The sequence below is a fragment of the Labrus bergylta genome, chromosome 17 (assembly GCF_963930695.1).
Source record: "Labrus bergylta chromosome 17, fLabBer1.1, whole genome shotgun sequence".
NCBI lineage: Eukaryota > Metazoa > Chordata > Actinopteri > Labriformes > Labridae > Labrus > Labrus bergylta.
In genome coordinates this window covers 10,339,718-10,353,448 of record NC_089211.1, presented here as the reverse complement: position 1 = coordinate 10,353,448, position 13,731 = coordinate 10,339,718, and the positions used below count along the sequence as shown (strand labels likewise).

Genomic DNA, 13,731 nt, shown 5'->3' with positions numbered 1-13,731 from the left:
TGTCACCAGGTGCCTTGCAGTTTGCCGTCAATGCAGTGTCCTTAACTGTGTGATTATTACTCACTGTCTTACCAGTCCTCTTCTTTCACTCCTTCAGTTTCCATTGGGTCTGGTTGTTGTTGGTTTTGTCTCCATTGCTAAAACGTATATATTTCAAATTGCTTTCTTTCCATTTTGTCTGTGGTTTCATGAGGGTGAAGGGATGGGAAGGATGGCTGGTGTAATGGTCACTGCTTTTTTTTCTATCAAGAAGTGAATGGAGTGACTTTTATTTTGATTCAAGCAGAGTGGTCAAACCACAGTTTTCAACCATTTAAAGAGTAGAACTGCATTCTGGGAGGTTGAATTAAATTGGCAGATTTATTACATGATTAAAAGAATCTACTTTTTACAACAGAGTGGAAGAACTTGAGAGTTGAGATCAGCATCATTTTTGCTCCGTCTCCCTTGGTCTCGTCCTTTTCTCTCTTAATTCTTCATGTGCAACCTGTCCTCTGCTAGTTTTTCGTCTTATCCTCTTTGCTCCTTTTCCCTCCCTGACCGAATTATTTTGCCCTCAGGAGACGAGTTGCTCGGGATGGATGGCGCACGCTATTTGAAGCTTGACGACTTCAAGGACCAGGACGATGACTTCCTTTCTCCAAAAAAAACCCTCAGAGACTTTGAGGGTGGCATGGGTACCACGTAAGTCATCATTTACTTTCCTTTGTCACGCATTTGTGTTATCTGATGAATGAGTGCTGCAGGTGACAGTAGAAGTGGAGTTTTCAACTGTTTTTGACACATATTCATGACCACCTTACATAATAGATGAGGTTAAATGGGATTGTGGGTTTCATTGAATGGTTTGCATAAATATACCCTTGGGTCTTCTCTTACATTAGTCTTTCTTCCTCTCCCACAGACCTTATTCTCCCGCAATACCCAGGATCCCCTGCGTGTCCCCAGAGACTGTACTTTTGGATCAGGTAGGATTAACTCGTGCTGTTCAGAGGGCGCTATACGTTTTGTAAGCATTTGTTTCTTTAACCAAATGCAGACAGATGTTAATTTGTGAAATAAACATACATTTTTAGTTAGTCTATTAGTTTTGGTTCCTCAAAATCCCCTCTTTTAGGTTGTCTCCTCCTGTATTCAGGCTCTGTTGGTTACTGTTTCTTCCATTTCTTCTCCTCAACTATTCTCTCTCCTCAAACTATTTAACTTTTTTGTTGGTATTTTCTGCAGCTTTTGTCAGTCTTAATTTTTTTCTGTCATGATTATTTCAGTGCCTTTACGTTTTTCAATGTCTGTCTTCGTTATTCCTCTCTGACCTCAGCACACTCCAGTCCCGTTGCCAAAGGAATATGATGATGACTCTCTAATCCCAAGTAGTCCGGCTACAGAGACTTCAGATAATGTCAGCCCTGTGGCCAGCCCTATTCACACCGGGTAAGATAACAAAACATATAATACAGGCAATCCATTGCAAGTCAATTTAAAAAGCCAAGGGGATAGCATAAAGGGCTGAATGTACAAATCTAACAAAGAAACACAAGCAATGGTATCATTTTGGCATCAGTTAATATAGTAAAGGCTTTGTTTTGATGGTTTTGAAAAGCACAAAACTTTTTTGAAACTTGTTTCTGGCATCAAATTCAAAATGAGCCTATAATATCCATAAACAATGACATTTCTCAGTTTCAACATTTGATGAGGCTTCTTTGTGCTACTTTCAAGAAAACATTCTGTTTTTTTTTTTTTCACATTACACACAACGTCCCAACGTTATTACATTCAGGGTTGGTAGAAATTTGCTGATGCATTAGTTTTAACACACACACATTCACATCTATAAAAGAAGGATCATCATTCATCATTGCTGTTAGGACACTGCTCACCAACTAATTTTGTCACAATATGTGCACAAGTCAAACATATAACAACTGAGCCCTGTTTTCTATGAAATGTAATAATAATAATAGTTTATCCTTTATTAATCCCGCAAGGGGAAATTCAGCTTTACACTCTGTTTAATGAACATGCTACACACACATAGGCCGAAATACACACACATGCACAAACAGGATCCTCTGGCGTTAATGGAGAGGTCTCAGAGTGAGGGGGCTGCCCACAGCGAGCGCTCCAGAGCAGTTTTGGGGTTAGGTGCTTTGCTCAAGGGTACCTCGACAGTGCTCAGGAAGTGGACTGGCACCTCTCCAGCTACCAGACCAATTTGCCGGGACTTGAACGGGCGACCCTCTGTTCCCAACCGAAGTCCCTACAGACTGAGCTACTGCCGCCCATGCAGGATTCCATGATTCCTTTAATGCAGCAGAGTTAACTTATTGAGTGTGCTTAGTCATAATATATGCACAGCACAATGAGTCAGCATTTGAGTGGAAGAATAAAAAGTGCAGGTGTTGGTGGGGGAATGATGAACTCATGAGAAGAGAAGAGTCATCTTGTGTCACACACACACGCTCACACACACACACACACACACACACACACACACACACACACACACACACACACACACCAATACACACACACCAACACACACACACCAACACACACACACACACACCAACACACACACACTTCTGTGTGAAGCGGTCTGTCTAGTGCAGGATTAAACATCAGGGCTCTCTTTGAAAAATCTTTTCATGTCATTCTCCCAAAGTGGCCTGAATGAAAAATGAAAAACACACAATGAAAACTTAAACTCGAATTAAACAAATCCAATAATGCTCAATAAACCACAAATTGATTTTATATTTTATTGGGAAGAATCCCTGTTTGTACAGCCCAGTGATTCATTGTTTTAAATTCATATTATTTTGTGGAATTTAATCATAAGAAGTTTCAAGACGCTCAAAAGATCATCCAAATAATGTTTGTTTTACTCGTCTCACTGTTTGACCTTCAGCTTCCTGGTGAGTTTCATGGTGGATGCTAGAGGAGGCTCCATGAGAGGTAGCAGACACCACGGCCTGAGAGTCATCATTCCTCCTCGAACCTGCACTGCCCCAACGCGCATTACCTGCCGTCTGGTTAAACCTCAGAAACTGACCACACCACCCCCCCTGGTGGAGGGAGAGGGGCTTGCAAGCCGTATCATCTCTCTTGGGCCATCCAGTATGCAGTTCCTTGGGTAAGTCAGCCTCTTGCTTGGCTTATTAACTTTATTTTAATAGATATTGTGTATTATATCTATATGTGCATTTATGCTTCGAACATGTGGCAGTCCTTACATTTAAGACATTTCATATTTTCCTGAAGTTTTCCAGTATGAAGATGAAAAGATTTTTAAAATAATGAGCATGTCAACACAAACAAAATTAGTAGGAAGTAGGGATTAATTAAACTAGACTTGTGCAATATCATCACAAGCATTTGCTGTACCTCCTGTCGTGTAAAAAAATATATTTGAAGGTAATGATCGTGATAACATATAGCGGACATTGTGATGTTTGCATATCAAAGGGTGAGACTTTGAATTGCGAGCCTTTTTCTAGCAACAATCTCAGAAAAATCAAATTTTTAAACCATCAACCCCATTTTGAAGCTTGTTTATTTCTAATTGTAAACTGATGCATCATGCTCTGTGAGTTGAGTTTCAGCACTAGCCTGAAATCTGTTTCAATTGTGCTTCTTTCTCAGGCCTGTCATAGTGGAAATTCCCCACTTTGCCTCGCTGGGCCGAGGGGACAGAGAGCTGGTGGTCCTGCGCAGTGAAAATGGCTCAGTCTGGAAAGAACACCGCAATCGCTATGGTGACGAAGTGCTGGAAACTATTCTAAATGGCATGGACGAAGGTCAGTGTGATGGTAATGAATGAGTGTTTCTGAAGCCTTGCATGGTTTAAGATAAATCAGTCCTAATCTTGATGAATGACCCTTGAGCTGCAGAACAAGGGCACGAGGAGGGGATGCTTAGTTTATAGGAAGGCTGTCTTAGCAAGGACACAGAATTAGTTTCTGTCAACTGAACATGTGTTATTCTAAAGTGGAGTTTATGATGCTCACTTGTGCTTTTGTAAAACTATAAAATGTCTCAATTCATCGTTCTCTCTATGTCTCTTTCTTCTACCTCTTGCCTGTCTTTATTTTTTCCTGCGTGCAGACTTAGAGAGTCAAGACGAGCTGGAGAAGAAGAGAATCCGTCGGATCATCTCCACTGACTTCCCGCTCTACTTTGCTGTGGTCTCTCGCATTCAGCAGGAGAGCGATCTGATTGGCCCAGAAGGCGGCAGGTTGACCAGTAAACTTGTGCCCCATGTGGATGCCATCTTCCCTGAGACAGCTGTCACAAAGAGAGTGAGACTGGGACTGCAGGTAAGAAGAGGACCAGCAATCAAGAGACAAGACACAAGAGGTGGACAGAGGTGTTATGAGTGAGCAGGAATAAAGATGAGGAAAGCAATTGTATTCCTGATAAAACATGGTGGTTGCTAGTTTTGCTTGAGCAACGAAGCAATCTGCTGCTTTTGAGAAATGATCTTTTCCAGATGTTTAAATACCAACACAGGCTGTGATTGAAGGGTCTAGAGCAAAGTCTTTACAGGAGCATGCTGGGAGCTGACAGACTCCCCATAATGAAGTTGATGTAACCAGTCATTGAGATGGAACTTTAACGCTTATTCCTGACTGCAAAAACGCTTTTAGTTTTTTAATTGTCTTCTGTATTGTTGATGTTTAAAGGCAGTTATGAGTAGACGCATGAGTTGATTGGTCTATGACGAGCAGCAAATTCATCCATCAATCCATTTTTTTTTATAGCACTTTTACTGTTCGGGGTCGAGGGGTGGGGGCATCAGTTATCACAGCATTGGGAGGAGAGGCGGGGTACACCCTGGACTGCTCGCCAGCCAATCACAGGGCGGACATGACAGACAAGCAGCCACACTCACATTCACACCTATGGGCAATTTTACAATCACCAAATGACCTAAAGAGCATGTCTTTGGACTGTGGGAGGAAACTGGAGTAACCCGAGAGAACCCACACATGCACGGGAGAACATGCAAAGTCCACATAGAAAGGCCCTGTCCAACAGGGATTTGAACCAGCAACCTCCTAGCTGCTGGGCAACTGAGCTAACCACTGCAGTCCTAGATTCATTTATGATTCAGTTGAATTCTGATCCATGTTTTTAAACAGATGGTGTTTTTTGCTTATTTTAAACCTTTTTTTTTTTCTGCAAATCACTTACATTACATGTTTAATGCAATATGTATTTAGGAAACATATATGTAATCAAACTAATCAAAATGAATCTAAAACTGAAACCAAGCTTAGTCTTAAATACATGACTTAAATAAGGTACTTTAATATGCATCCAAAACAAGTCAGCAGTTAGGTAAAATAGGAATATATATAATATACTGTATATGGTTTTATTTATTGGCTATCATTTTTAAAACACTGATGTAGTTCTTTGCAATACGAGAAATTGGACTTTTTTCTGTTAGATAGAGAATCATAAAATGACCTTGCTATATCATCAGTCATCGGTTTGCCAGATATGAGGTCAGTCATCACAGCAAATCAACAGGGTGTCTTCAGGACTCCGATTGTCCATCCATAAAGATGGACACTTTCCACAGCGACCTCTGCCATCAATATGTGAATGGTTGTTAATGGGTATGTGTGACCTGCTTTGTAAGAGCTTCTGTAGCTAGAAGACTAGAAAAGCACTATACAAGCTCAAGTCTGTTTACCATTGTCTGACATGAACGAACAACAACAGGGTTGTTGTTGATTGATGAATGGAAGAATATGACATCAGCTTTTTTAGCTAAGCTCTGCCCTCTTCAGGTCAGTGAGAATATTAGGACAATAACAGAACTAGAGACTTCCTCATTTACAACTTAAACTTTCTAAATTTGGTTGAATTATGACCTTCAGATAGAAACCCTGATTTTGAAAATACATTTGTGGAGGCCTTTTAAATTGCTTGCAAGTTTTACAACATCATTCCTTACCATGCACATACTGTAATCAATGACCAGGTGGCATGACCTGAGGAGCATCTTAGCCGTTCACACCATACTGCATCATTTCTACATAAACCTTTGCAACATGTGATGTCTGCCTGCCATACAGGAGCTTTTGGCAAACGTGTGGCTGACTGTCACTCATCCAGACCTCCACAGACACACATATGGGAGCTTGGCAAACACTCGTGCTGACTGTCTCCTTTTACACCACACCTCCGCTTGGCTTTGTTTGTCATGACAGAATGATTATGTAGGATTATGGGTTCCACATTTGATTTTTTTTTTTAACCACTTTGGTGTACATTGCCGACTTTGTCTGTCAAAGCACCGATTTGTCACCGTCACTGATGCTTTTTAAGGAAACCGCATGAGTTTTGCTTTGCCTTATGCTGCTCTGTTTATGTTTTCCTTTTATCCAGCCATTCATCACTCCTCAGTTGCCTGATTTAAGTTGTGAGCCACACTGACCGAGCTGATGCACTGATCTGAGCTGGGTCAGGTGTGAAATATGAATTGGTTGCATGTGTGAGTATGGCTGAGAGTTTGATGTTTCAGCTTTTTGCACGTGTTTTCCTTTTGCTTGCTCTCCTTATTTGTGTTTCCTGCCTATTTGCTATCCTTCTCACCTACACTTGCTTTAAGGTTATATTGTGCTCAACTTTATTCTTATTTATTATTATTCATTTATTCAGCCTTCCTTCGCTTTATATCTCTTAAACTGTTTTCTGACATCCTTGTATTTATGACCTTTTCCTTCAACACTACCGTCACAGGCGCAGCCCATCCCAGATGAGCTGCTGACTCGGCAGCTTGGCAACCAGGCGACCTTCAGCCCAGTGGTTACCATTGAACCGCGCCGACGCAAATTTCACCGTCCAATCGGGTTGCGCATCCCTTTGCCGCCCTCCTGGAGGGAGAGTCCTCGGGATGCTGGGGAGGGTGATACCACCAGCTTGCGGCTGCTCTGCAGTGTCATCGGTAGGATCCATTTTTCAGTTCATCAAAAAGACCATCATTTATCTTTAAACAATGACACTTTATCAATTCACTTTATCTGAATGTACATAAAATGTGTTATAAAAGGGTGTGTGTAGCCATCATTTATCAGTACACGACTGACACTGTGTGGTTGTTGTGTCCCAGGTGGAACAGCACCGGCTCAGTGGGAGGACATCACTGGAACCACCAAGCTGATGTATGCCCACAACTGTGCAAACTTCACTACCAATGTTTCTGCCAGGTGAGTAATCAAGACAAATATGTTCCCAGTCAACGTTTCTTCAATTCCGTCTTGCACTGCTGAGTTTCAAACAAGTATTCGCACCGCTTCCAACCTTTTCATCCATGTTATACAGATTCTGGCTGGCAGACTGTCCTCGCACAGCAGAGGCAGTGACCTTTGCCAACTTGCTATATCGGGAGCTGATGGCTGTTCCATACATGGCCAAGTTTGTGATTTTTGCCAAGATGAATGAAGCTCGCGAGGGACGCTTGCGTTGTTATTGCATGACAGATGACAAGATGGACAAAACGCTGGAGCTGCATGAAAACTTCACTGAAGTGGCCCGCAGTCGAGACATTGAGGTCAGCCACAGGGAAATGTCCACAGGGTCACAAAAGGAAAAGAAGTGGTCGTCATGGCAACCTCAAAAATAGTTGACAGTGCAAAAAATGCACATATAAGATAGTTAGTTATGTCCACTCTTTTAAGCAATTATCTCTTGTTTCTAATGAATGAGTCACATAATTAGAATTGTGTTTCAGCTGATGAAAAGTCTGTATTAAAAGATACAAAGCTGATTATATGATTTAAAAAAATGTACACATCTGATTTATGGCTATCAAAACCTTCCCATTCCAGATGAATTGTTCTTGCAAGTAGAGATTTCTACAGTACAAGTAGTCAAAGTTTGTGATCACAATCGATACTCTCTCTCTTTTTTCAAGTGTCAAAGTGTCTTTCTCACCTTCTGCCTTTTGTGACACTCTCCACAGCTGATGGAGGGCATGCCGCTGCACCTCGAGTGTTCTGGAAACCTAGTGCCGATCAGGAAGGCCACCCAGCAGCCTCGCAGCTTCAGCTTCCAGGCCTTCAGAGATAACAGGCTGCCCGTCTCTGTCAAGGTCTGTCTCTATGAGAGCGCCCATATGCCTGCCCTTCTATCACATGCTACATATTCGTTCTGTACTGTGGTGGTGTTTGTTCAGTTGGTGGTTTCAGTGTGTCAAGGATCCTCTCAGCAGTCGGTCTCCCTCCTGGGCACTCACCTGCTGTTCACATGGTGGTTTTTGTGTGTTTGCTTTTCTCCCTCATATCTCTCAGGCAGTTCTCAGTGTGTCCTACCATTAGCATGTAAAATTTATGATAGCAGAATAGCACAGTGTCCTCGCAGACCTCATTTAGGGCCACAGCAACACCACACCAAGAAAGATACTTCTACACCTGCAAGAAAGAGTGAAACAAAAAAAAGAAAGCTTAACTGTAATTTCAAGTCTAATCTTCAAGTTAAGAAAGTATAGAACTGTATTTATGTGAAGATGTATCAATATGGACTATTATTATTGATCATTATGACATTTCCGTGTATGTCTGTCAGTCCATTTTCATTTTGGTCAAACTATCCTAGTTTTTTCAACAAACAACAAGTTAAACATCAACATTTGTCTCACGTTTTTTTCTTTTTCTTGCCTTTCTTAAATGTTTTTGATCAATGTGGTATAATGAAACACCTTCCTAAAGAGTATTGGTACATTATTATTAAAGTGTTCGAGTAGTTATGAAAATAATTACTGTTAATTTAATCTTTTTTTGTACTTCCGACTTTACTGATGTTGTTTTAACCCCTTCCCATGCACAGATGATTTGAGATTTTTAACCTACCTGTGCATTTCTATGTCTGTCTCATCATTTTAATGTAACTTTTTTATTGGGTTATGAAGTCATCCATCTATTTGTGTGTCCTCGTCTTTCTCTGTGTGTGTCTGTCAGTGTGACACACACCACTGTCCATTGTCAGATAGAGGAATACTCTGATAAATATATTTTCATGATGTTAGCCAAGCAACAAACAACTTACCTATCTTACCTGTCAGCTCTCTTGGGTAATTGTTTGCATGTCCTGTGACTCCCTCACTTTCTTTGCCTGCCTTCCAATCTTGCGGCCTTGCCTGTCTGTATGTGTCTGTCTCACTGTCTCTCTTTCTCTCTCTCACGGTCACTCTGTATCTGTCTGGTCTGACAGACGTCCAGGTAAATGTGCAGGTAAATCTCTCCCTCTCGCCTGCCTGTGGACTGCTTCCATCCCTGTTTCCCCCTGCTTCTCGTCCCATGTTAGTGCGGCACATGCTCGCGACATTGTGGAGGGATCTAATGCCTGTTTTGATCTGTTTTTCTTCCTCTACCTCCTCCTTCCTTCACACGTTCACTCTTCTTTCATTCTGTTCTGTATCTGTCTCTCATTTTGTCACTTTCTTAATTTTCTCTTTGCTCCATCTGTCTTTTGCACATTTTGTTTTCTTCACTTTTCTCTCTTGCCTTCCTCTGTCTGGTTTCCTTTCCTTCATTTTCTCTGTCTGTACTCTACTTTTCTCCGTCTCTCTTTTTCCTCTTCTTCTTCTTCTCTTTGTCTGCCATCTCTTTATGTTAGGTGAGAGATAGTAACAAGGATGCCATCGGCTTTTTGTCCTTCCTGCGGAAATGCACCAAGTACGAGGATACACAGCATGTACTGTGTAACCTTAACATTACGATGCCACCCTGCGTCAAGGTAACGACTTTCTTGCAAACCTGTTCCAACAAACACACAAAAAAAAACATAAACATTGAGAGTAAGTTTCTCTAAATTCCAAATGCATATTGAGACAAACAGTTTGGTGACATTCTCTGTAAAGCACTCTGTTTTATAAGTAACTACACAACAGCTAATTTGAGTTCTTGCTTACCAATAGTCACATCTGAAAGGCTAAAGAACACAAACCCTCTTGTTGTATAAAATAACATAATTTGACACAATTTGAGCGTGTTCAATATTTGAAAGGTAATATTTTTGTCGTATATGAAACGTATAATTGTCAATCCATCTACAATGTCATATATTCTGGACATTTTTTCGATTTTTTTTTTTTTCCACTCTTCTTTCATACAATTAATTTTCACAAAAAAGCATAATTGTTGTAGTCATTGCACAAAAGATACAGTTTCAGTCACAATTCAAAAGATACTTTCCTTTAACGCCTACCCTCTAATTGGAGTGGGCTATCTAATTAAATTAAGAAGGGGACCATTTTTTATTGCACAACCTTTAGAACAAATTTTGACAATTACAGGAGAATTCAATTTAGAACACTGTTGGACTGCGCTAAAGATATTTCTATAAAATCAAATCACCCATAAAAAAAAAAATGAAATGAAAGTAAATGCGTATTTTGTAGGATGTCATTGAACCAGCAGTCCTCTAGAGGTCTATATATATTCCATTTTCATACAGGCTCCATATTGGACATTAGGAAGCCCTTTACGGATGATACTTGAGACATTCATTTAGATGTAATTTTGAGGCCACGTTTCATGTTTTTTAGGTGGTCGGAAGTGAAGAGCGTCGGCGAACTTTAACACCCCTCGCCTTGAGGGAGCGCTACAGTGCACTGAACGAGCCTGGTGTGGGTGAGTGCTCTACTGCCTGACTTTCAGCCCTCTCCTGATTTATACAAAGTGGAGATGGGCACTGAATGTTGCACTGTCCCTTTACCCACGACCCCTTCGCTTCCCACTCTGCCCTCTTTATTTCCCCCTACTGGATCGCGTGCACGCATGGCACAGAAACTGAGCCTTGGATGCAATGCAATGCTCTATGGCGTGCCCCAGAGTCCTTTGCGGAGCAGTTAGATTCATATTGAATGTATGACCAAAAGATTAGCACTAGTCCCTAACATGACCCAAAATGGCTCCATCATGACACATTGCAAATTAGACTTGTTCTTATTAAGTGTCCTGGGAGCTATGACAACAGATGAATGACTTGATTGGTTTGCATGGCGCTGGTGTCTCCACTGCGATTTCCAATGGCATGGCAGCAGATATGGTTAGCATTAGCCCTGTAGCTTAAAACTGGGAATGGGCAGGACCTCGCAGTGGAGCTAGACAGAGGAGTCCTTATATTGATTGGCCTGTGGTAAATGAACAGAGTCAAAATGGCCATCCTTGTTAAAATTGTTGCTGATTGGGGGTTTGAGGGAGAAAGGCCTTTTCTGTCTACCAACTACACAGCGCTGCTACATTGCACAGTCCCTCTGTAATGGTTGATGAATGCTACTTTGATTGGTGGGACTAGCACCTGAATGAAACCCAAAGTCTAACCCCTGCCCAAGTGGTGTGCTTACCCCGGAGATTATTTGGAGAGAAACAATGTTTTGGGTATTGCTTATTTCCTTCAACAGAGCAATATTTTTGACAAGGTAAGTATCATTGTAGGATTTTTAATAAAACTCAATTCAACGCCAGTCAAAAACTGTACATCTTATAATCTATTTGGACCTGTCAGTATCTGAGTATCTGTGAGTGATTCATATTTGGGTAGTCCCAACTTGACGTTTTCCCTCCTTTTACTGCACCTTGAATGTCAGTGGGACTGTCCAAATAAACTGTAACTTAGAAGTGATCTCTCTCTTCATATATTTTATTCTACTCACAGTTAGAGTTACAGTTTTCTTAGTTCAATAAATTTGAACTTATATCTTGGTGACCCTTGCATTTTTTATTTTCTTATTAGCTACAGTGAATGCAATGGAGAGGACTGAGATAAAGATCAACATCATATCTGAACAGCTGGGTTTGAGCTGGGCAGGTAAGTGGTTTAAACACCAGAGGGGCCACTGTGTGTTCTCACTCAAACATATTACTGAGAAGTTCCCACTTTGGGGTACACTTTCTGCATTGAGATGGCTTGAGACGACTGTAACAAGAGGAGGGAAATCTCCTCCCTGAATAAGAGACGATGCATCTTAATTTTATCATTCAGAAATCTATTTTTCTCGTCTACCTCTGAAAGCCTTTTCTGTCATCATTACTTGCTAACGGGACTTGTCTTTTAACTCTCAATAAATGGAGCCAACTACTCAATGACAGGCCTCTAAATATACCATGCCATGTATGATATGCCAGCCTCTTTGCTAAAGAGGGTTTTTTTTTTGTCAAAACAGGAGCTTGGGTTATGCTTTCGTTACTGCATCCATACAGCTCAGTCTGTAACCAAACAGTAACACCAGGCACCTTGGCTGAACTCTCCAACAGAGTAGCATTAGCTATGCCTGCTCCCACTTAAAGTATAGCAACTGACTCGACTTCTAGCCAAACTTGAACACTAGTAGCTCTTACCCCTTTGATGTTGAGTGTTTGGAAATGATGATTAAAATGTAGAAAGAACTCATTTCCTGCAGCGAACGCTTTGAAGGAAAAAAGGCTCTCGATTCAGTAAAACACCTGATAACCATTTGCCTGCACCGAACTGTCTTTCTTTGGCACCCCCCGGCTTGCCAAGGCAGATCACCTTAGGTCCTCCATAACAGGGCTTATAAATCGTCTGGCTCATTGCTGCGGGCTCTGAATGCCTCTTCTGAAAGCCTGGCACATCATGATGAGCTACAAGAGCAGATCACAGTTTCACAAGCAACTGTGTTGAAGGAAGAAATTTGTTTTAATTCTGACAATTCCCTCTCCAAGTGTCCTTGCCTACTACGGCATGGGGCATTGTTAGGTGGGGGCTGTTTCTGTTTGTATAAATCCAATGAAGAAATCGTGAAACAGACTGGAGATTATAACACCATTTAATCGGCCGAGGTCAGACAACTTCATCAAACAAGATATGCTTCCAAATCACTTGACTGACAAAGTGCTGACCAAGTAACAGTGTTCACAGTGCTGCTTATATTCTGTCAAAAAAGGTGCAACCCACAAATTCCTTTCTATTTGGGTGCATCACCATAAAACAATAAAGATGACATGACACTGATTTGTATACGTAACAGATGTAGACTCTCTGTCTAGCAAACAGTTGCTGACAACATATAGTTGGTTCCTATCCAAATATAGACCTGCTACTACTTAGGTGCTTCGCTCATATAAGGTTACAGCTTCAGACACCTAAAGGTAGGAGTGTTAACAGGTGGTAGACAGACTTGAATAATACATTTCACAAAGTTACCAAGATGAATGAATTTCATGAAAATTCGTACTAACAGGCATCAAACTCCAGTGCTCACTGTACAAGACAATGCTGCATCATCTCCTATGTATGAAGAGAATGTCCCTCCTCTTATGGCAGTGATCAGTGAACTTCAAGACAGAAGGCATAATGGCAAAGGGTCCTGAAGACTACAAAGAGGGGTGTACCCCTTAGTGAGATATCTCCTTCTCTATGTGTACGTCTTTATATTTTATTTATTCATGCATCTGATCTTGTCCACTTGCCAGAGTTGGCGCGTGAGCTTCAGTTTGGTGTGGATGACATCAATAGAATCCGTGTGGAGAATCCCAACTCACTTCTGGACCAAAGCTCGGCCCTGCTCAGCCTGTGGGCCAGCAGAGAAGGCAAAAGGGCCAAGAGTAAGTCCCATGACACAGCAGATCTAGTAGAAATGACCTACTAGTCACTGAAATCAGTTTTTATTAATCAGATTAGAGGAAACCAAATCTCTAGGGTTCTGTTCCAATAGAATACTATCCTGTCCTTGTGCACATACCTCTCTGTTCC

At 41.3% G+C, this 13,731-nt stretch overlaps 1 protein-coding gene across 5 annotated transcripts in view; it reads left to right on the top strand.

Annotated features, from left to right (window-relative positions):
* ank1b (ankyrin 1, erythrocytic b) overlaps window positions 1-13,731 on the top strand; it is a 78,636-nt gene that overhangs the window by 50,426 nt on the left and 14,479 nt on the right. For all 5 annotated transcript variants that reach the window (XM_065965484.1, XM_065965482.1, XM_065965480.1 and 2 more), the window contains 14 exons: window positions 561-684; window positions 905-968; window positions 1,319-1,431; window positions 2,912-3,136; window positions 3,646-3,800; window positions 4,108-4,319; window positions 6,757-6,961; window positions 7,127-7,223; window positions 7,339-7,567; window positions 7,979-8,107; window positions 9,631-9,750; window positions 10,562-10,646; window positions 11,752-11,826; window positions 13,452-13,583. In XM_065965484.1, coding sequence (XP_065821556.1) covers window positions 561-684; window positions 905-968; window positions 1,319-1,431; window positions 2,912-3,136; window positions 3,646-3,800; window positions 4,108-4,319; window positions 6,757-6,961; window positions 7,127-7,223; window positions 7,339-7,567; window positions 7,979-8,107; window positions 9,631-9,750; window positions 10,562-10,646; window positions 11,752-11,826; window positions 13,452-13,583 — 1,965 coding nt within the window. The remainder of the gene's footprint in view (window positions 1-560; window positions 685-904; window positions 969-1,318; window positions 1,432-2,911; window positions 3,137-3,645; window positions 3,801-4,107; window positions 4,320-6,756; window positions 6,962-7,126; window positions 7,224-7,338; window positions 7,568-7,978; window positions 8,108-9,630; window positions 9,751-10,561; window positions 10,647-11,751; window positions 11,827-13,451; window positions 13,584-13,731) is intronic.